General features: G+C 33.6%; 3 protein-coding genes across 6 annotated transcripts in view; 2 read left to right on the plus strand and 1 right to left on the minus strand.

The window, feature by feature from the left end:
• Positions 1–2,584, plus strand: part of LOC107003562 (monocopper oxidase-like protein SKU5) — a 5,089-nt gene extending 2,505 nt beyond the window's left edge. The window contains exons 5-8 of the mRNA XM_015201899.1: positions 232–592; positions 1,466–1,834; positions 2,206–2,284; positions 2,402–2,584. Of these exons, the coding sequence (XP_015057385.1) occupies positions 232–592; positions 1,466–1,834; positions 2,206–2,284; positions 2,402–2,584 (992 nt within the window). The remainder of the gene's footprint in view (positions 1–231; positions 593–1,465; positions 1,835–2,205; positions 2,285–2,401) is intronic.
• Positions 2,585–4,736: 2,152 nt separating this feature from the next.
• Positions 4,737–7,812, plus strand: LOC107002865 (zinc finger protein ZAT5-like). The gene is made up of 2 exons (XM_015201055.2): positions 4,737–5,906; positions 7,497–7,812. The coding sequence occupies exon 1, from the start codon at positions 4,828–4,830 to the stop codon at positions 5,893–5,895; it is 1,068 nt and encodes a 355-aa protein (XP_015056541.1). The 5' UTR covers positions 4,737–4,827; the 3' UTR covers positions 5,896–5,906; positions 7,497–7,812.
• Positions 5,588–21,355, minus strand: LOC107002864 (pullulanase 1, chloroplastic). 4 transcript variants are annotated; one of them, XR_001454565.2, is made up of 29 exons: positions 21,066–21,355; positions 20,181–20,316; positions 20,045–20,097; positions 19,814–19,922; positions 19,212–19,348; positions 18,870–19,069; positions 18,584–18,733; positions 18,287–18,347; positions 16,938–17,058; positions 16,483–16,573; positions 16,293–16,386; positions 16,045–16,140; positions 15,802–15,942; positions 14,190–14,240; positions 12,878–12,948; positions 12,575–12,667; positions 12,209–12,299; positions 12,003–12,074; positions 11,865–11,921; positions 10,786–10,854; positions 10,562–10,618; positions 10,320–10,394; positions 8,894–8,982; positions 8,618–8,695; positions 8,267–8,405; positions 8,023–8,132; positions 7,820–7,919; positions 7,442–7,626; positions 5,588–5,722 (listed from the first exon to the last, which is right to left on the minus strand). XR_001454565.2 is itself a non-coding variant. In XM_015201053.2 (28 exons), exons 1-28 carry the CDS (start codon positions 21,276–21,278, stop codon positions 7,525–7,527), a joined length of 2,856 nt encoding a protein of 951 aa, XP_015056539.1. In that variant the 5' UTR covers positions 21,279–21,355; the 3' UTR covers positions 7,068–7,524. The 4 variants fall into 4 exon arrangements, 2 of the variants coding, with proteins under 2 accessions (XP_015056539.1, XP_015056540.1); XR_001454567.2 differs by lacking the exon at positions 5,588–5,722 and adding an exon at positions 7,068–7,347; XM_015201053.2 differs by lacking the exon at positions 5,588–5,722 and having other exon boundaries at positions 7,068–7,626.
• Positions 21,356–22,801: the final 1,446 nt, after the last annotated feature.

Here is a 22,801-nt window from a genome sequence, read left to right on the forward strand (position 1 = left end):
CCTCCCCCTCCCCCCCAACCCCCTCCTTTTTTTTTTTTTAATTTTAAAGGTTCTCGAAATGTCGTTCCTATTTTTAAAAGTTGTGCAAATATAACTCTTGAGGCTGAAAAAAGATTAGACTGTCGTCTAACATCAATAAATTCTTAGATCATGATCTAATGTTTTCTCACCAAGAAATCACAAATTTATTTTTGTACATGTATTTGGCATTTTTTTATTATTGATTTTCAGGAAAAACGTATAGATTGAGGATTTCAAATGTGGGAAGTGAATGGAGTTTCAATTTTCGAATCCAAAACCATACCATGCTATTGGTGGAGACCGAGGGCTCGTACACCAATCAAATCACGTTAAATTCTCTCGACGTCCACGTGGGCCAATCATATTCTGTTCTTGTCAGAGCTGATCAAGATGCTGCTGATTATTACATAGTTGCAACTGCAAAAATGGCTAATTCAACTCAACTCAAAACTCTTCAAGTTGTTGGTGTACTACACTATGAAAACTCAACCAAACCTGCTAATGGGCCTATTCCAAATGGGCCTGGCCCATTTGATGTGAACTTCTCTATCAGTCAAGCTAGATCCATCAGGTTTGGCCCATTTAGTTGCAATATCCACTTCAATTAATTGTCTCGTTTGTCTTTCGAATGGATTGATCTTTAAAATTTGTCCTTGCGAGATATTATGTTACGAAAATATAACCCCGTGCAGTAGCATAGCCTTCCTAATTGGACACCCTTCATCTGAAAATTATACTGTATATACAAGTAAAATAATAAACAAAGTGATTAAATAACATATTTTCGGCACCCTTGACACAATAATATGATGCAATCTAGTGGTTTCAGGTTCCTTGGAGTTCGTAAAGACACACGAACTTAAAGTATTTGTGTGTTTGATCTCACTAGTAACAATTTTCTCCCACTTTTTAAGAAGAGTTGATTCACTTTAACACTTAGACACTTTTCATGAAATTTCTGACTCCGCTACCGATCCACTGATTATGATTATCACAAATTAAAGACCAACCAAAAATAGAGGTAAAAGTGCAAATGATCCCATCCACCTGGGTAAAACTAAGATTAGATTTAAAAAATAGCCAATATTTAAAAAATTCTTTGAAAAGTAGCCACTTTTGATGGGAAACACCATGATACAATAGTGGATTTCAAGCTTAAACAAGTGAAAAATCTAGGATATTATCATAATTTTTACAATCCACAACATTTTTATTGATTGCGATTGATACAACGATAAAGTTTCGCTTTTAAGTTTGAAATCCATTGGTTTTACCAACGACTATTTTTCAGCAACTTTTCAATTATACTTTTTGAAAATGATTATTTTTTAATTTTATCCTTGATTTCGAAGTTTAATTTATTTTTATTTTTGGTATATTAGAATTCTTTTTCTTTTTCCCATTTTTGCATGAAAGGTTAAACTTTTATTTATTTATTTTTCAGGTGGAATTTGACAACAGGTGCAGCAAGGCCTAATCCACAAGGTACATTTAATGTATCAAATGTGACATTGTCACAAACTTTTGTTCTCCAAAATTCATTGAACTATAAGAATGGTATGATAAATTATGCCATCAACAATGTGTCTTATGCAACACCAAAAACACCATTGAAACTGGCTGATTATTACCTTAACGGCGCCGGAGTTTACGAGCTCGATAAATTTCCAGCTAACGTTAGCCTACCGGAGGTTGTTTATGGAACATTTGTTGTGTCTGGTGAATACAAAGGTTGGCTAGAAATTGTCTTTAAAAATGAGTTAAAAGTCATGGATTCTTGGCATTTGGATGGATTTAGCTTCTTTGTTGTTGGGTAAGTATGATCAATTTTAAATCTCGAGCTCGATTAATTTGGACTCGTATCAAAACGTTTTATCTCAAAAGACAAAATACTCCTTATTAAAGATAACTTTATTTCCGAAGCTCAAAAGTCAGACTTTTGGCTAAAGATATAATTTTTTATCATGAACTATAAAGTCATTAAATTATTTTTTGAACTTATCCATTGTGAAAATAAAGATACTTGATAGGTATTTAAGTTTTGTCATTAGAGTATTTTACTACCACAGTTGGTAGCATTATATTATTATGACAAAAACAAATATTTTTTTTAAAAAATTTCATTATTATACTAGATAATGTTTGGTAATCATGATTTTGTTATTTCATTTGTTGAAATCTCAGGTATGGTTTTGGAAATTGGAAACCTGAATCGCGATCTAGATATAATCTTCATGATCCAATTGTTCGTTCTACTGTTCAGGTAACAAACTAACTAATTATATTGTTAGATTTTTCTCAATCGATAAACCCTATAGTCAAATCCCTAAAACTTTATAGTATATGCTAAAATTGTATGATTTTTTTTTTTTACAATTAGGTTTACCCAAAAGGATGGACAGCTGTATATGTATATTTAGACAATCCAGGGATGTGGAATTTAAGGTCACAGAAATTAAAAAATTGGTTCTTAGGACAAGAACTTTATATTAGAGTTTATGACTCTGATCCTAATCCAGCCAAAGAACTCATTCCACCTAAAAATCTACTCTATTGTGGTTAGTTACTTTTTTTTCTTTCTTTAAATAAATTTATTTATATAAAGAAGAAAAGATTTTTTTTTGGGGACAAAAGAAATAATGTCATTTTATTTGATTTTCGAAAATTATAGGAATTGTTCAGGCACCTCCACCAGCACCACCAAGTCCAAAGCCAGAGCCAGTACCAAGCCCCGTGGCTCCAATAGCTCCGCCTCCTCCAGCACCATCGTCTACAACTACTACGAAAATAAAATGGTGATTTTATTTATTTATTGAAAAATATTTACATTTTAAAAAATTATTATTCTAATTTAATTTTTTACATTTATTTTTTATTTCCTTTCGTTTTATTTTTTTTTATAATTATTTTGACAGGTTTCATATTATTGTGGCTATTTTTATGATTTTAATCATATGAGATGGGAGCTCAAGTTAATTTGGTGCTTATAATGACATGCAAATCAGTTTATTTTATTTGTTTTTTTCCTTCTTATTTTATGTTTTGTTTTGCCTTTTATTATCTTTATTATATACTTAGCTGTTATCTATATTGTTATATCATTTAATAGAATTGGGGTTTGAAAACCATAAGAATTTTTATTGGTTGAGCAAATTCTACAGTATTATCCACGATTTTTGTATACACACTTCACATTCATATTTCAAATTTGATAATAAAGTTTATCTTCTTTCTTATATTTTTGGGATATTAGTTTAATCGATCAAAGTATCGTCTTGCTAAAAGGAAAGTAATGCTTTCGATTACTGTCAATTTATACGAATTTAATAAATATATCAATTCATGACCTTATTTTATATGAAAGGGGAACATGTATCGTAATTTCATTTCAATCGGGAATCTTTTCTATTTTATTTGTTTTGTTTTATTGGATTCTATTATTCTATTGTTTTAAGAATATTTTAGAAATTTGAAGTTAAAATGGAAATAACCCTTTATTATACCTATTTCATTACTTAAATGATTACTGAACTATCGAAAATATTTGAATCAGAATTACTTTTCTAATTGTTGTTCATATATTTTTACTATTTCACTCGAAAAATCATTTAACTCAAAAAAAAATATATCCAATTACTTTTTAATCACATATCACCTGATTTTTAAGTCACTAACTATACATACAAACACATAAACCACAACCAATCATGGTAAGACATGCAAATAATATAATAAAGTCATGACTAGAACTTGTCTTAGGACTAAGTTTTCACCTTAATTAATTACTAATTTTTTTCCTTAAAAGAGAAGAAAAGATGAATATTTTAGTGTCATATGTCATGTGCAATACAAACGTGGTTACACATATAAGGCTCCATACTTTACTACAAATCTAATTCATGTTAATTATTTGACACTCATTATCCAACTATTGCTTATCTTATTATAAAAATTATATATAAAAATGAGCCAGCAAAGCTACATGACAATTAATTTTTATTAGTCTCCAACCTTTGTGGGTGACAGATGGATTTTCAGTTTTATATATGAAAATTTTCACTACTGGATTTTTATAACAGAAAAGCAAATTTAAAATTTAAATTTTGAAAGTACGATATTTAAGATTTTTAACATTAAAATGATTATTATTTTAAAGTTTTTAAACATGAACTTACACATGAATCTATATCAAAAAGCTAAATTTGTACCTTTCACTACTTGAAATTTACCTAATACTTTAGATGAAATAATTTTCTGACAATTTTTTTTTTATGAATTTCGATAAAATATTTTTGATAGAAAATTTTTGTCTGAACATTATCTAAAATTAGTGAATTTCTAAAATATCATTATCTTCTATTCATTTCGCAAAGTGATAATTTTATTTTAGTTATGTCCACATCTTGAATTACGATGGTCATTGTCCTACCTTGAGTTCTCTCCATCCAATTCTCCCCATTTATCTCTCATTAATCATTAATTATCTACTCTTTTAAACCTCCCTATAATTAGTTTTTTTTTCTCTCACTAATTGATAGATAAAATACTAATTAACCTCACTTACTATATACATCAATTTCTAGTGGTGCAATTTTTCTCACTCCATTGACTACTTTTCTCACCTTCACTATATTTACATATCATCAACTCTTCTACCATCAAACCTTCCTCTTTTTATGTTTTTTCTCCCTTCTTTCTCTCATTCCTCTAAAAAAAAAAAAACTTTCTTTCATTTCACATATATTTTTGTTTTGTTTTTAGGGTTAATTAATGTGTAAAACATTTGATGTTGGATAAAGGGAAATTATGGAGGCTCTTGAGGAAGTGGTAGTTTGTCCTTCTAAGGACCTCTTCCACATCGTTAAGGGCAAAAGAACCAAACGTCTTAGACTTCAATCTCCAAATATCCCTTTCTCCCTCACATCATCACATGATTCATTAAACGCATGCGATATCGCGATAGAAAATAGCAACAATAACAACAATATTGATAACTATAATAGAGATGATGCCGCTTGCAATGATGAAGCCATTGCATGCAACAACAACAACAATAACAATAATAATGAAGCTCTGTCTTCAGTCGCCTCGTCTGAGGTGTTTATCAACACGTTTACCGAGGAGGAGGAGGAAACCGCCAAGTGTCTTGTCCTATTGTCTAAAGGACGCGATGACCATCCTCCTCCTCCTCGTAGGTTCATTGACAACAATGTCGATTTTTTTAACGAGGATATAAGGTTGTATCCAACGAAATTTAATAGTAAAAGGTACATTGAGACATCCACCAACTCCATAGATGGTACAAAAGCAGGAATATACGTGTACGAATGCAAGACATGCAATCGTACATTCTCGTCTTTTCAAGCACTAGGTGGACACAGAGCAAGTCATAAGAAGCCAAAGATATTCAACACCGAGTATAACAAGAGATCATATTTCGATTTCTCAGATGAAGATGATTATCATTTACAACACTCACCATCAACATTGTACAACAAAAACAAGAATACTAGCATCAACAAAAACTTGCCAAATTCTTCAAACAACAAGTACACTTCTTCATCTCCTAGAATTCATGAATGTTCATATTGTGGTGCTGAATTTACCTCAGGACAAGCATTAGGTGGTCACATGAGACGTCATCGAGGGGGCGCTAACGTAAATTCACCTTATCATATGAGCAATTTAAGTCCAGCAACTTCTATAGATCAAGAATTTGGTAACAATAATATTAATACTATGAAGAAACAAAGAGATCATGAGTTGTCTTTAGACCTTAACAATATTCCAATTCAAGATGATCATCCTGTTGTATCCTTAAAGCAACAAGATCAAGAACAAACACAAAGGCAACTTGTTGATTGTAATTATTGACAATAATGCAGGTACATTTTTTTAATTTTTTTTTCTTACTTTTTAACCATACAATTATATAAGTAAATATTTTTCTCATTGTTATGATATACAAATTCTTTAATATTAATTCAGTGGATAATATAGTAAAAGCCACTTAGTATTTGATTCATTTAAATTCTCATAGTACTTGAGTTTGCCACATGAATCAACATTCATATATATGCCGATGGTCTATCAAAATTATTATCTCTATCCCATAAAGATAAAGATAAAATCTGCATATCTTGTTCTTTTCACACTTGTAAAATTACACTTGACTACATTATTATTGTTAATTAACATGCATACATACCCTTTTGAGGATTTACGGTCCACTTTATGACTTAATTTCTCTCTGTTTCCTTCACCAACGTGAATAACGATAATAGCTTTAGAATACTTAACTAGCAATGTTGACCTTTTAATCATGTTAGGTCTTTTGGATTGTACATCACCTTTTTCTTACTCCCATTGTTACATTTTATGTGAAAATATTTGATTGAATATGAAGACGTGTGACATGTAAGTCACATATACACTATAACGTACCAATATTCTTTTACATAAATATATAAATTAGAATTTCATGTGTCTTTTCATTTTAGATGAGTGGCGATGAAGTTTTAACAAGTCATGTTAGACCAGTCAACTTGTGCATACCTTAATTATTCTACCAGATACCAACAATTACCTCCTGCTAGCACAAATATCAAGTATTAAGCTTACCATGTATTTCTACAAGAAGTTGTTCACACAACTCGAACCATAACCTCTAATCACAAGACATCAACTTTATCAATTACACCAAACATTTTCAAAACATTGGACCAAGAAATTAGTGAAAATGCATGCATATTATATTCCAAGTGGAGATATGCTTGTGGAAGACAAGTAACTAGCATGAAAGAATTTATTTAGGTTTGTGTGTTGCACGTAAGGGAAGTTGTTGCAAGAGACAGGCAAATTTCAGTTCATGTCCTAAACCTATCCCCCTTTTATCATATTCCACTTCTACCAACACCATATCTACACAATCTTTTTTGTTCTCTCATTAATTTGATAACACATAGAATAATCACAGTTCGATATGGTATTAAAACAAATAAAGATACTAGATTCACGTCTCACCATCATAATTGGAAAAAAAAATGTTGTCTAAGAAAAAATTATTAGACCTGAATATATTATCATCTACTAGATACTATTCTTCTATACCCTTACAATGTTCTCCAAGTCACTATATATTCTCTTTGAGGATTCAATTAAAGAAGCAAAATAAGGCAAAAAAAAACCAACATGAAAATCTGACAAGTTGACTCTTAAAATTTGACAGTACAAAATAAGAACATAAACAACTAGAGTAACAAATATTCAAATTTAAGACACTTGTTACAAAATAATAAAACATAAATAATCTTTCTGGCAACTTCCCTGTTGAATAAACAGAGAACTGGGATTATTTTATTTATTGATTCTCCAGGGCCATTTTTCTAAAACTGAACATAACAAGTTACAGTTCATGTACCTTGCGTAATGTTGCAGAACTGTGAAAGTGATAACTCACGGATCCTGCCATCCAGGTTTCCCTTTTCATGAGCAAACGGACTTTTATCGAGATTCAACAAACACAGAAGTTGTTCGGGCTGGCACGTTAAAGCAACCCGAGGTTGCATCATATGTTGAGTTCTTAACAATGTCAGTTGAGTTCATCTGGAGATGCAAAAGTGAACAATGAACATCATATAAGTAGCTAGTCATGCATGAAGATGCGATTGTATTTATACTTCTATTGTGAAACAAATAGTAAGACACTTTTTATAAACTCCGAAGAGGCTTGTAACATGTGTTTATGGAAGCACATTAACCAGTCTAGCATATTAAGATACATAAAACAAATAAATACCTGTACTGGATGCAATTGAAGAGATTTTGCTCTTAGTGCAATATTGGCAAACGATACATCAGTCGGGCAAGGATTAATGATGACAACTATATAGGAATAACTGGTACAATGAGAAAAATATTTTCATTCAATAAATGGTTCAGCTATATATCAACAGAAAAAGCAGCAGTTCGGAAGCCGAACGACGGATTTGATTTACTCACATTTGATCCAATTGAGAGAGCCCTGGAACTCCCTGGTGGCCATCTTCAATGCTCATTACTATAATTCCAGGAATCCATGAAGGACCATTATTATGAAATCGTACTCTTTCCTGGTGAAAGATGTCAATTTGTGACATTGAAAGACTTGAAACACAGATAGAGAGGCTGTTTTGAGTAGACCCTCAGCACAATAGTAGTCAAAATATTTTCATTAGACTTCATCGATATGTATTTAAATTCTAACCTGGATAGCATTGGCCGTCTTTAGCCGGAAGAGTGGTGAGGAGTATCGTATTTGCATTAGATTCAAAAAGTTTTCAACAGCTGCAAGGATATGACTCTTCTGAGGCTTGTAGGATGGATCTGCTAGTCTTGGTTTGATTCTGAAATAAAAAATTTAAAGATGGAAGTACTTTTAGACGGGTTACAAATAGGAAAACCATCTTGATTGTATTTATCAGAACTTCACCAAAGAACCAAAGAACACATGAACCTCACCCACCCAACCACCCCACTGCCCAAAAGAGTAAAGTTCCAACTCTCTTTTTCTCATGGAGGAAATATAAAGGTAAAGGGTAGTAATGAAATCACTAACAGTGGCCAGTTTCTTTCATTCTTCTCTTTCGGAGGGAGGCCAACACCCCAGTTGTTAGAGTTGTAGCTAAAGTCCAGCCTGAAAATCACAGTATACAGACATCCACTTTATAAAGGAAAGCACTAACTAGAACTAAAAGAAGAACAGTAAGATTTAGGACCAGAAAAGACGTCATTAAGTAAAGCAGAAAATAAACAGTAAAAAGCAAGTCATCTAAGATTCTAAATTATCAACAGTCACTGAAGAAAGTAACTTGCAAAGGGAGAGGTGGTGGACCTGTTGAACCAATCACCAGAGTTGTAAGAGTCACGATCTATCGATTTTGAGCGCAACATTTCATCTCCAGCGTGGAAAAACGGTATTCCCTGTGAAAGGTTAGCAAGATCAGTTCTGCAAGATGAAGAAAACTCACAATCAAACTCACTTAAAACTTAGCATGATTAGTATGTGTTTTACTTAAATTATCATGCAAATTAAAATTACTACATTGAGTTTGATCTGTGTAGTTACCCTATCATCAACCATAAACATCATACCTGTGTATCTTTCTATAGAAAATTGAAAGAGGACTCAAAAACAATAAAACTTCATTTCTTTTTTCTTTTTTGTGGAAACCTATAACACTCTCTTTCCGAGGCTCATCACAAAGCAAAACAAATAGAATCTACAGCTTAGGGGTTACAGCAACACCATATATGCCATTAAGATAATATAATTAGCTATCATATTCCTAACAACTGATCAAGCAGAACAGGCAGTTTTGATTCTAGCCTACTAGTGGTCCAGTTTCATGTAAAAGATTGGACCACATTATGCGTTCAAGTTTATTACCTCTAATGGCTCAATCCCAAACTAATAAACACAGCTATATGAATCCTCTATATCCATTCAGCTCCATTTGGATCCTTTCCGTTACAATGCTCAATAATTTGTATTTAATACAGTTTAGGTTCTTTTACACTAGAGATCCTCGATCACAGTAGCGTCCTTGCACTGGCATGCATATCTCTAAACAAATTAAAAAAAGATCCTGCTCAACACCAGACTTAGTGCAAGTGTACCAATATAACTTAGACTTCAATTCCAACTAATTGACATCTATATTTGGATCTATTAGTTTCCATTATGTTCAATTCTTCATAAGTTTGTACAGATTTCTAGAGATTGAAGATGTTATGGTACAACTTCCATTCTCTGTGATTTTAGATCTACCTAATTCTCTTTAACACTTCCAATTGTTATAATGCCACACTAATAGACTAGTGCATTTGAAGGTTTACCTGGGAAATTACCAAACCATCTCAGGTGACCATGTCTCGTCATATCCTCTATTTGTGCTACTTGTATATTCTGTCAAATGTGATCATTTTTAATTTTATATAACGGTAGATCATTCTTATTATAGGTGAAAATATTAGTTATATGTATTTCTACGACACTCATTGTGTGGACATGTAAGGCCTCGGAGGCCCAACTCTCACCCATATAATCTTGTTAGTCTCAAACTGTTCTATAGAACTTTGTCTTTTTTACTTCAGTAAGTATCTTCCTATCAACATGACCCAAAAGTAAACGTAGAACAAAGAAGCTTTAACAAGATTTTACTTGCAACAGCATACCTGTAAATATACATTAACATCTAGAAAGTAGGTAAAAGTTAAAGTAGGTACATTATTCTTCCAAGGAACAAACTGAATCTGACCTGAGAAAGGGCTATTACACTGGTCGCTAAGTGGTTCATCCTGCATCTCTCCTCCACAGAAATGTCCTCTGGAGTCTATCAAAGTGAAGCAACTAATTGATACAGAAAAAGAAACAATGGATGTATAGGTTGCATACTTGCATATTACCTACCGAGTTTCATACCGTGTGCCTTTGGTCTTCTAGTATTTCTTGGTTATCAAAAAAGAAAAAAAGAGGGCATATTGCAAGAGAAAAAATTACCTTAAGACTAATGACGTCGAACAGTGTCTCATTGTCATGAGCAGACACGTAGTTAACCTGCATATAACAAAAGCAATTACATTGTTTTGGAATGTATTTCCATGGAGAATTAACTGGGAAAGATATCTGACAAGATTGGGATAGCGTTAACGATGCAGTAAATATAGCTCTCACTGAAATGAAGTAGTTCAATCATAAATAACAATAGACACATAGTTCCTTACTGTTTCAACGGGAGAAGAAGCATATCCAACTGGCTTCCTGTCATGCATGAGCACTTCAGATCCTTTCACCTGGGTAAGAAGAGTATACAGTACTCAACATATCTCCAGTGTCAAGTTATGTTTGTACATTCTAAAAGATAAACTTTCAGTTCAGCTTGAAATGTGGTCCTCTGTGAAACTTGCCTTAGGCAAATCCGACTTCAGAAAGGGAGGCCTGTGAGGGTGAGTTTAAGGCGGTCTTAGTCTAAATGCATCTATTGAATATTTCACTTGAGAACAATTTGCAGCTGGTAGTATTTTTCATTAGTTTCTACTTTCTAAGACTCTGAAGTTTTATTTCCAAAAAAAGATTCATGCAAATGCATTCCACGTGGATTTCTGGTCGGATCGACCCTTAGTTAGACCAAAATGATTATCTTTTGGGGGCATTGGAAGTAGTTAATACATGCATTTATTTAGCTGGGCAAACTTACCACACTTTATGGTAAAGTTGTCATTGACATAATTAGTTCATGACCTTTGCAGTCAAATGCAGAATGAAGGCTGGGAAAAATGCATCTGGGACATGGAAAAAAAACTCTATGCCCCTGCCAGTCGACATAAACCAAAAAGCACGCAGCTTTGACAGAACTACAAATATAACACTTGGTATGACACACGATTCACAAACAAACCAAATCAGTTCTAATTAGTTTTTGCAGTATCAAAAGCATGTGATAAAAAGGATAGCAGATCAAGCTAATAAGATGAAAAATATGATTAAATTGGTCAACAATATTAGATTTTGATAAATTGGACCAAACCTACTTATTTAATAGTAAGCCCTAATACATCATAAAAGTTTTGTTTGGCTTATTGGCTAATAAACCTATCAAAGAAACAATAGGTACAAGAGTATCGACTTTCTTAATTGCCTTGGTGATTAGAAATGAATAGTAATAATTATCTTATAACTTCAATCGCAATGATCATCAGAAATGAACAGTAATAATTATCTTATAACTTCAATTGTAATGAGTTGCAATGTCATTGTGATGTGAACATGATGCAAAGCAAATAGCAGTCGAATCTATGTATACCTCTTGACCATCACAATTCGTTAGCACAAAATCCTTTAAGTTTGCAGCCATGCCAACCTGAAAAGTAAACATGCTCTTTGATAAGAAAGAATAACTTAAGAAATATTTATGCCATGCAACTGGAGTAGGGCAGAGTACCTGAATGTGATCCTTTGACACAGTAAGCATACGTTCTACATTGGCTTTGTCACCAAGATCATGACCGTTAGGCTGAAGAGCAGCATGTACAAGTTATTGAGACGGTGCTTCATGTGGATATACAATGATTATTCATATTTTTAGAAAAATGGCAGGAAAATATCACAAACTTTATATTTCCAAGTGCCGAAGAGTTTTATCATTACCTCCGAATAAAGGCCAGTTACAAAACCTTGATGTAGAGGATGACCAAAAGGTGATCCGCCCAGTAAAGCATCCCGAATACGATCATTGAAGCTAGTAACGAATCAAGAACAGATAGTGAGGAACATATTTTAAGATAGCTTCAAGAGATGAATAGAATAGGGACAAGGAAATATTCCCGTTTAAGCCTATGAGCTCTTTAAAGCATTATCTCACAGTAGCTGGAATTATGTCATCTTCTTTATTGTTAAAGCTTCACTTTGCAATTTATTATTGGCTCATAAGAAGAGTAATTTACATGCAGACATACAAGGAATAGGAAATCATCTTTGTTTGACAAACAAATCGAAATAACTCAGAAGTAGCACCTCCCGATTCCAGCTCCAAAAAGGTTAAATTGTGATGCATTTATCCCACGTCCATTCTTTGCCACTTCACCAAAATCCCATCCTTCACCATATCTGAATTGAAAATAGCATTAAGAATCAACTGATAAAAAGGAAACAGAGAATCAATGTAATGTTCAAGAACAACTAAAAATACCTATATTATCATGGGCACAAAAGATGTAATAAGGATATCTTTTTTAAGATTTAAAAGCCTACAAAAGACTAATATAAAACATACATATCTAGTAATAAGGATTGATCGTCAATGGTAACAGTCCTTACATATAAATACTTGATCCATCCACACCATTTTCTTCCGTTGACAAGCTATTCAGCAATGACTTTGCCTTCAACTACATCCAAAGACATGGCGATCATAGAGTTAGCACACTTAGCTTTGAGCACCAATAATTTTTAAAGAACCAATTAATCAAGAATTTGAACACACAAGGAGCATAATTAACTATCATCTTATTTATAGCTATACTAACTACTGAAATGCACAAATAAGTGTTGTCCTACTCAGACGATTGGCAGCAAGTAGACATGCCTACAACCTGAGTAATCATCTTAGCCTGTGCATGTCAACATTGTTATGTGACATCATAATTTTCGTATAAAGATGTCAATTGGATATGGGTTAATCATAAAACTGCATAAAGTAAAACATTTTGGTTAAAAAATCAAACCATAAAAAAGTAAAAAAGAATATCCTCTTTTAGATTTCAAGAAAACAGACTCTTTAATTCCTGTCTAAGATTAAACCCAATACACTCAGGTCGTTTTACTTATGTTAGACAAGGTCACTGCAAAACAATAATCTCCCGCCTATAAAACCACAGATCACCTGAAAGATGCAAGACAGTGACCTAGAATATTACTTACAACATAAATTATTTAACATCAACATCAACAACGACAACATTCTCATTGTAATCCCACAAGTATGTATATATATATATATATATATATATATATATATATATATTACTACCTATATTATCCATGTCCTTAATATAAAATTTTAATGCATTTTCATTGGACCCACAGTTACTCTTTGAAACACAATCTTTCCTCTATGCTATTCTTCAAAAACATCAAGGTTTATTTACGGCTGAAGCAAATATGCCAAGACCCATCATTTTAATGTTTTCTAAATCTCCATGTCAAGTCAGATGGGCCTATCAAATTGGGACAGAGGGAGTAATTAGAACTGGGACTCAAATATTAGGTCCCCAGGGGATAATAATCTCTCTGCTTAATTTATCTTAATCTTTTTCTCCATGAGCTTTATGCTAACAAGAGATATCCCAATTCCGAGAGGAAGATCCACTGGTAACTACTAGCACCGTATGATGCTTGCAACAGCCTAAAATATAGAGAACTGGCTTCTCAACTTTTTAGCCTTCACTTATCTTTCCATCTCATGCATATAACATGTACCAAAAACCACAGGAAGCGTTATCTTGTAAAATTTCATCTACAACTGGAAAAACTAATAAGAAATAATTACTGCATAGCATTCTGCCTTCCTAAACGAACGAAGGGAGACAACTTTCTCTAACCCACAAAAGGAAAAGCTTTAAATACTTACCATTGTACGCTTCATTATGTGACCCATCAGGTCAAACCGAAATCCATCAATCTGCAGAAGACAAACAAGGTTTACTCATATATTCTCTTTCGGAGAAGAATAGGAATTCTTACTCAAGGACAAAAGCATCGGTGTGTACACACATACAGAACACCAAATGGAATATGTGACATCAATTATGTGAATTAAGTAAGATAAAGTTAACTAATTTTATTAGTTATGAGTTGGTTTAATAGAGTAAACATTAACTTCTGTATTTCTTGAGAAAATCACTTAGTAACTGTTTTAGGCATTTGCCATGTTCAGTCATCAACATCAAGAACATAAAGCATGGTTTCGGTGCGATATTTGAGAAATACAAACTGTTTATGGAACCATTAAATCAATGAACTGCCCCATCTAAAAGATCAAACTGTTAGAGAGGGGACACGTCTATTGATTTACTTAGGTCTTCCACATGTCCGCGTGAAATAGTTTATTGTTAGGTAGCGTTAAGACTTGAACTCAAGACCTTCGAGGCTCTTTCCACTCTGATGCCATTTTGAAAAGTTTAAACTGTTAGATGGAGACACTTTTTATTTGTTTAGGTCTTCAACAGAGCCTTTGGGGAGGTATACCTGTTGTTTCTGATAGTTTAAACAATTAAAGTGGAAATGACACAAAAAGTTGCTTAACAGGCAGTTACGTCCACCACCAGAAAATCAAGGAACTATTATACCATTTAGCACTAGCAAGTATTTTCTTGTGCTAATTATTGACTAGATATGATATATTAGTCAATCAATTATCAGAAGCCCATTCATTTCACAGAAAAATATATCATTTTAAGAGCCTCCTGTCTTACGTGAACTCATAGGTAGCATAAAAGGCATCAGTTTCTACTGGGATTATGGTTCCACGGTTTCTGAATTTAATTCCATTTCAAGTACTTTTGCATGCTCGAGATTAGTAACTAAAGTCACATGTCAGACATTCTATAAGTTGAGTTACCAGGTTTGGAGACTCAGTCCGTCAGTCGTGACATCTATACAGTATAATATTGCAATGCTGGACTTCAAAACTAAAGCTTCTCATCATTATAAACTCCTATAGAAACAAATCTGAAGGTGCTCCTATTTCTCATGCTTGTAATGGCGAAGAAGTTCAGAGTTTTTAACATTACAGTTGGATTACGATATTCAATGCAAGAGTTCCTAGCTTCGGACTTCCCACAAATAAAATTGATCTGGAGCTTACAGAGGTATCATTTGCTGGAAGACAAGCAGTCTAACTTATGGTATAGCAATCCACATTCATATCCCGTCCGATCTTTTAATTTCAAAAGGTCTTGATAACAATTACATTTGACAATCTCCTTTATCTTTAAAAAGCCAATCTCGAAAGTTAACATAACAATTATGGGTCTTATAAAAATTAAAATACTAAAACAACAAAGTAGAGGTTATTAATAAACTACATACATTCAGACTGTCCCTAAAATACGACTACGCAGGCCATAGCTTTGAACAGAATATTCAGCCAAACAAAACAAGAAGAAACCATAAAACAGAAAAAAAGAATTTAGGCTCTACAATTCCTTAGCAATTGCGTTCGAGGGTGGAGGGAAGCATACCTTATAATGGACTGCCCAGCACTTGAGGTCGTCAAGAATTAAGCGCTCAACCATGAAATGCTCACTGGCGGTATTGTTTACGCATGTGCTGTTTTCAATGGCACCATCAGCATTTCTCCTTAGAAAGTAACCTGGAACGATCTATTGAAAGCAAACCCAATACAAAATATGTATAAGGAGACCAAGTTAATTATAAGGCTATAACCATAAAGTTTAATGAGGTGGAACACAATAATTCGTCACCTTGTCTAGAACAGAGAAGTCACTAAATGGACCACTTGCATGTAAATGATTGTAAACAACATCCAATACAACACGTAGACCAATACGATTAAGTGCCTGTAAACCAATTAAGCCTTAGAGTGGCGCCAAGGGAATTGAACAATATAGGTCGATGGTCTATTCAGTATAAACAGAAAGGTTGATGGTATATTTAGTATAAACATAAGAATGCACAACAAAGTTGGATCTTTAGATAAAATAAGATCTACCTGCACCATTTTCCGAAACTCGACGATACGACAAGGACCATTTGCATTACTAGCGTAGCTTCCTTTTGGAACTCCCCAGAGAACAGGATTATACCTTTTCTTAGGCAGCCAACAATTCAATTTTCACACACTGGCCAGGAAACTACAATCAGCTTAGACACAAGTTGAAACTCTAAGCACAGTATCTCACCCCCAATTATAGCCATCTTCATCTTGGATGGCTGTGATAAGAGCTTGCTGCTCCTCAGAATCTGGTGGAAAAGAGTTGAGTTTCTCGATATCTGATAAATACATCACATGAGAGACCAGGAAACAAAAATGAATGAGATGAGATTCCAAGGGAAAACCCAAAAAAGGCAATTAACAACCTCATCATAAAATCTAGAACAGACATGGCACTAAACTAATCTGAATATTTCTATCTTTAGCTAATTATCCACTCTGTCATGGTATCATGTGACAAAACAGCAGATCTGGTTTGAGAGAATTAAGTCCCTCGTTTTGGTCTTTTATTGCGTTATTTTCAAATTACCAACTTCAGCTTCATTTATAATTTGTGCTGAAAAGAAAGGAGAACAAAAGAAATACTAAAATCTTTAATGGGGAACCCCTTCTCCAAACTGAAAAAAAGTTGAAGAGCTTTACCTGTATACTTCCATTTATGTTTCTCATCTTCGACACCAGCAAACTGATAGGTTGGCAGCAGATGGACATGAGTGATACCAGCATTTGATAATCTTTTCAAATGTTGGACACCAGCTGAGTCCTTCAAGAATAATGAGATCAGGGCCACATGCTTATGGGACATATCCAATGCCACCTAACTTATGTGCAACAAAACCTTCTAATGCATTGTGCCATTGTGTTAACTGTGGGTGCTGGCTTAGATGTTTCCATTAACCATTATTTAAAAGCTTGTATAACTAACACAAAATCAGATAGCTAATACAGCACTTAAAACCTGGTCGTGGATACTCTCTAACAACACAGAATAAAAAAGTGCTGCTATAAAGCATAAAGCACAAATAAATGAACAGAATGAAGGAGTGACACTTGTTTGACTTGCAAACTGATGCCAGACTAGTAGTCAAAATTAAAAAAATGCACCAATCGGCTACCAAATTGGGCCGAACTTTTGTGATGAGCTAGGTAACGAAGCCTAAAATGAGACACTTATACGTTCTGTTGGTTTAAAGAACTCCCCAAGTTTTATTTCCTAAAAGTTGTTGACAACAACTTATAAGACCAAGCCCAGGTTGCAAGGTTCAGATTCTTCGGGTTTCGCCTTAGATTTAGTTGTCTCTGGTGGAGGAGTAACCTTTGTTGTAATTCTTGCTAGAACTTGGTAACATTGTCATTAATGGCTTATCACAAATATTACATTAGACAGTAATAGTTCTGAATACTTCTTACTGATAACTTCATAATAATATTAGGGAACCCCGATCACTAAGACCTTCTGGCTCAATACAAGAATGAGGGAGCTAATATGCTTTCCCGTGAAAGTGAGAACTTAATCATTTCTCATGGAAATTCGACAGGGAAGTTATTAACAAGAATGAGAGAATTCGTTTCTTTTGGAGAAGTGTATTTCTATGCGTGGACGCGCTTCTGCGCATGTGTGTGCGTCCTCACTACAAATCTCAAATACTCCATGAGATCGGTGTACCAATCTAAATCACCATTCCTCTCCAACCACCGTCCATCATTGGTTGCACCACCCATCACACACTACAAAGTTATTAGGTAGACTACTATAGCAGTCTTTTTCCAGTCACTTCAAATTGTATGTTCTGCCATAAACACACTTAGTACACCAATGAGTTGTAGTCCAGTGTAAGTTTACCATCTATAAAGCTCAAAACTCAGTAGGATACGAAGCAAATGAAGACATGAAATACCTTGCTCAATACACCTACTTACTAAAAGCTTGAACTCTGGTCCCAAAAACTATACACCCATATAAAACAAATTAAACAGAAAAGTAAAGCTACCTGTGACGTGAAGGCGAGATAACCGCCCTGAAATTCATGAGGCACAGTAGGGTCATTGGCGCTGGCAAAGTGAAAATCAGAGGTAAAAAGATAAGTGTTCTATGGTACTGCTAATAATGCATTTTGATTATATATGCATACAAGCTTCTTCTCTTGTAAAGTGAACAGCTTGAAACATGTTATCTAAGGAAATGAGTAAAGAGTCAAACCGATGTTGTAGGAGCAAATGGAGAATATTGACCAATATTCTGTAAGATGTTTCCAATAAGAAATTAACATAGCAAGATCACTTATCACCTGAAATCTCTAACATGCAGCTCATAGATGCTGACATCAGAAAAGGAAAGAAGATTTGGCTTCTCGTCTTGTAGATTATCCCAGCCTTCAGGCTTTACATCATCAGAATCAAGATTAACTAACAATGTCCGTTTGCCATCAGCAGAGAGACTGCCCATGCAAAAGCAACAAGATGAATGTAGAGAACAGATATTAGACACAGAAATAATTGCACTATGGAAACAGCAAGTTGCAATCAGTAAAATCAATTTCCTTAAGAGCAAGTGATGAAAACAGAGCGACATACCCTCTGGCATATGGATCATTGCTCACACATTTCTCGATCCGCAAGGTGCTAGGATGGTAAACAGACACTTCATAAACATAGTAGCAACCCTCCCAATGCCTTGGCCCCTTAGCACTCCAAACACCATCTAACTCCTTGAGCTGAACAATTTCTACTGGGTCAGCCTCTGATGGACTCTTATAAATGAGAGCTTCCACTGCCTGGTTTGGTAGGCGTAATCAGAAACAGCAGATTTATGAAATAACACATTGATCCCTCAATTTTGGTCAGTAAAAAATATTCATTACAAACAAAAGTGTTATCTTGGAAGGAAAAGCTATGAGACAAAAGAACAGAACACACTTGAGCAGTTGGTGCCCAGAGGTAGAGAGAGACAGCTTCAGTAGCGAAAATACCACCAAGGGGCCCAGTATAGGAGAATAACTCATCGAGAATACCAGGTAACTGCAATCCAGTAGCACTTGCACATTTTCCATAAGCTACAAACAACATAAACCCATTTTTACCAGACATTAGACATGCTTACCCATAGTGTGTAATACAGATAGTGAGGCTGTTGAATCAGATAAGCTAGAGAATAAAAAGGTATTGAAGTCTCAAATCAAGACAAACAAATGAAGGAACAACGTCGAAGTGTTGACGCAGCAAAGGACTGCTCAAATGTTTATGTTTGCTACTGACAATTTAGAATAGCAGTATATTTCAATAATCACCACCAGATGAATTAGGTTTCCCTGAATTATGAGCATACTACAGAATCTGAAACTCAAGTTCAACGACTATGAGTTCTACCAAAATATGTCAATGATTCATTTTCTTAAGTACTGCATTAGATGGAAAAGTATCATTTTCAAGTAGAGAGAAATGTGGAGGTGTGGTTCCTACTAAGTGCCGTCTTAGACTTCCTCAAGTGATAGAAAGGCAAAAACACGGGAACTACTTACAATTGAAGATGCCAACAGCTAATTGGCACTTGACTAAACTTTGGAAGTCCAGAGTTGCAGGGACTTCAAATGCTGCATAATCTCGAATATGAGGAAATTTTTCAATTACCTAAAGCAGGAAAATATGTAAGGAAACAAAAGAACACATAAATTTGCTCCATCTTTGTATCAATCAGGAAAAAACAATCCTTCGAACAACTAAAAGATCCCATCACGGACTCAGTGACTCACCTGCTGTGGAAGTCCATAATTTGTCCGTTCAAGTTTGATTTTCACATCATGGCCTGTTATGTATAAAAAAATCTTAGGATCAGATCTGATTATCATCATCAAACGGAGTACCTGAGATGCCACCTAGAGTACACACCTTGAATTCCATCATCACCAACACATAATCCAGCCTTCCTACTAGCATATAAGTAACATTCACCCTCTCCAGCACCCACATTCCAAGCAATTATTGATTTGGTAACCCAAAATGCTCTGCTGTAGAAAAGACTATCCTGCAACCATGAAAAACTAAGCACTAAGGACGCTTGCAGTTTCAGATATAAAAAAATACTCCCTCCGTCCCAACTCATGCAGCACGCTTTCCTTCTTATTCAATTCAAAAAAAAATAACATATTTCTATATTCTAGAAACAATTTAACTCAACTTATAAATTTACCTTAATGAGATTATTTATAGCCACACAAATATCTATGCCTTGTTTTAAACCAAAATTTCAAAAACCTTCATGTCATGCTTAAACTATGTACACTATCACGTAAATTGGGAACAGGAGTAATGATAATAGTCCCCACACAAAACTCACCATCACTATTATAGAGTTAATTTCTCAGAGTCAATCACACAACTAACAATATATATCAAAAAGTCACTTGTAACACAAAAATCACTCAATTAACCACAATTATCTCAATTTTGTTTTATAACTCAGAAAGTCACTCAAATTTATTATATAACACAGAAATCATTCAATTACTAACAATCATCACATTTTGCTTTATAACTTGAAGTCACTCAACTTTATTCTATAACACAAAAATCACTCAATTAGTAAAAACTATTTTGTTTTACAACTCAGGAAGTCACTCAACTTTGTTTATTAACTCCCCTATTATATCAGTTTAAAACATTACATTGCTACTACAATTCCACATTGTTAATAAAACACTCATGTACAATTTTACGCGGAATAAAATGTACAATAAATAGAAATATCAGCAAAAATTCCATAAGTTACAAAACCTGAGAACACAAAGGGCTTTCAGATTGGTCCTGAACCGGCATTGTTGAGCAGCACCGGAGATTTAAGGAACGAGAAGTTGCCGATTTGAAACCGGATCGATACCGAGTCAAGGAACTCAGTTGAAGCCTCGATTGAGCTGGATGAAGGAAGCGAGTGAGCTCGAAAGGTGCAAAAATGGCGGAAAATGGAGTGGATGAAAGTAAAGCAGACATTTGAATAACAGTTAATTTTTCTGAGTCCGTTCAGTTCTCAGTAGTAGTTGAGTTCGCTCCCTTTTTCAGATTGGGATTTTTTTCGTGTTATTTTTGGGTATTATAAAGTATCAACCCAATACTATGAAAATAGTTGCGTTTTGGTCCCTCAAAAAAGGATTATTTATGTTTGGGGTAAGTCTAAAATGATTTCCAAAATATAAATTTTATATTTTAATAAAAATAAAATACAAATTTTGTTTTGAACTTAATATAGATATATCTCATCGTATATTATCTAAATTGGTAATATTACTTTATCCTACCTCTTAAATGAGATAAATTATTTTAAATATCATAATCGCGAGATAACTTAGTTCGCGAATCAAACGGTTCAGTTATATATTACTGGATTTTCTTTATATTTGCTAAAAATGAATGTTTTTTGTCTAAATCAAATGTTTATAAACAAACTTCTTGAAAGAGGAAATGATGTTCGGAGTTTTATAATTCAAACTTTAAAAACAACATCATCGAATTTGTGATTTTCTAACAAAGAACCCAATGATTATGTTGTTTCTTGAATTTCGTTGGTATAAGTTTCAAATTCTAATACATTGTGTTTGAGTTTTTCATATTTTAAAACTAAAAGTATTTTTGTCTAATACTTTTGGAATATTAAAAATATATAATTTTTTCTAAATTATATTTGTAACGACGGCTAAATTTTACTTCGCTAGCTGGTGCCGTTTTTTCATCAATTTGGGCATCTTCACAAATTAATATGGGCCGTTAATTTCTGAGTAGTTATTTTGGGCAAAATCCAATATTATAAAATATGTTTGTCGAACTATATGTAGACTTTTGCGTCAATTTTGCCTCTTAGATAATATAATTTTAATAGGGCAACTTTCACATATAGCAAATAAAAAAAAATTATATTTGTATGCTATAGCAAATTTTGCATAATTGCGTTCCATAGCAAATATAAAAATGTATAATTTGTTATACATATACAATTGTATAATTCATTGGCCTAAATTGTATAATTCGCTGGCCTATTTCGCTGCAATTGTATAATTTATTTTGCATACAGTTGAATCGAATTAAAATGTATGTATATTGCATAATTATAAGTATATAGCAAGAAGATATATGTTTTTCTCGTTTTATACAAAAACAGAAACACAATATATACAATTCTGTTGTATAAAGCTAGAGAAAATTGTATTTCACTGCAATTGTATAATTCGCAATTGTATAATTCGTTGGCCTTTTTCTCTGCAATATTTGAAGTAAAATGTTTGTAAATTGTATAATTAAGTGTATAACACGAAGATATACATTTTTGCATGTGTATATACAATTTTCTCTCGCTTTATACAAAACAGAAACAGAATTATACACTTCTGTGTATAAAGCGAGAGAGGCGAGCGAGAATGGAGAGTGGCGAGCGAGATTTTTGGGAGAGAGACGCTGGCAAATTTTAGCTAATGTTTGCTATGGAGCACAATTAAATCAAACCCTAGCTATTCCATTTAATT

The sequence above is a fragment of the Solanum pennellii genome, chromosome 11 (assembly GCF_001406875.1).
Source record: "Solanum pennellii chromosome 11, SPENNV200".
Classification (NCBI taxonomy): domain Eukaryota; kingdom Viridiplantae; phylum Streptophyta; class Magnoliopsida; order Solanales; family Solanaceae; genus Solanum; species Solanum pennellii.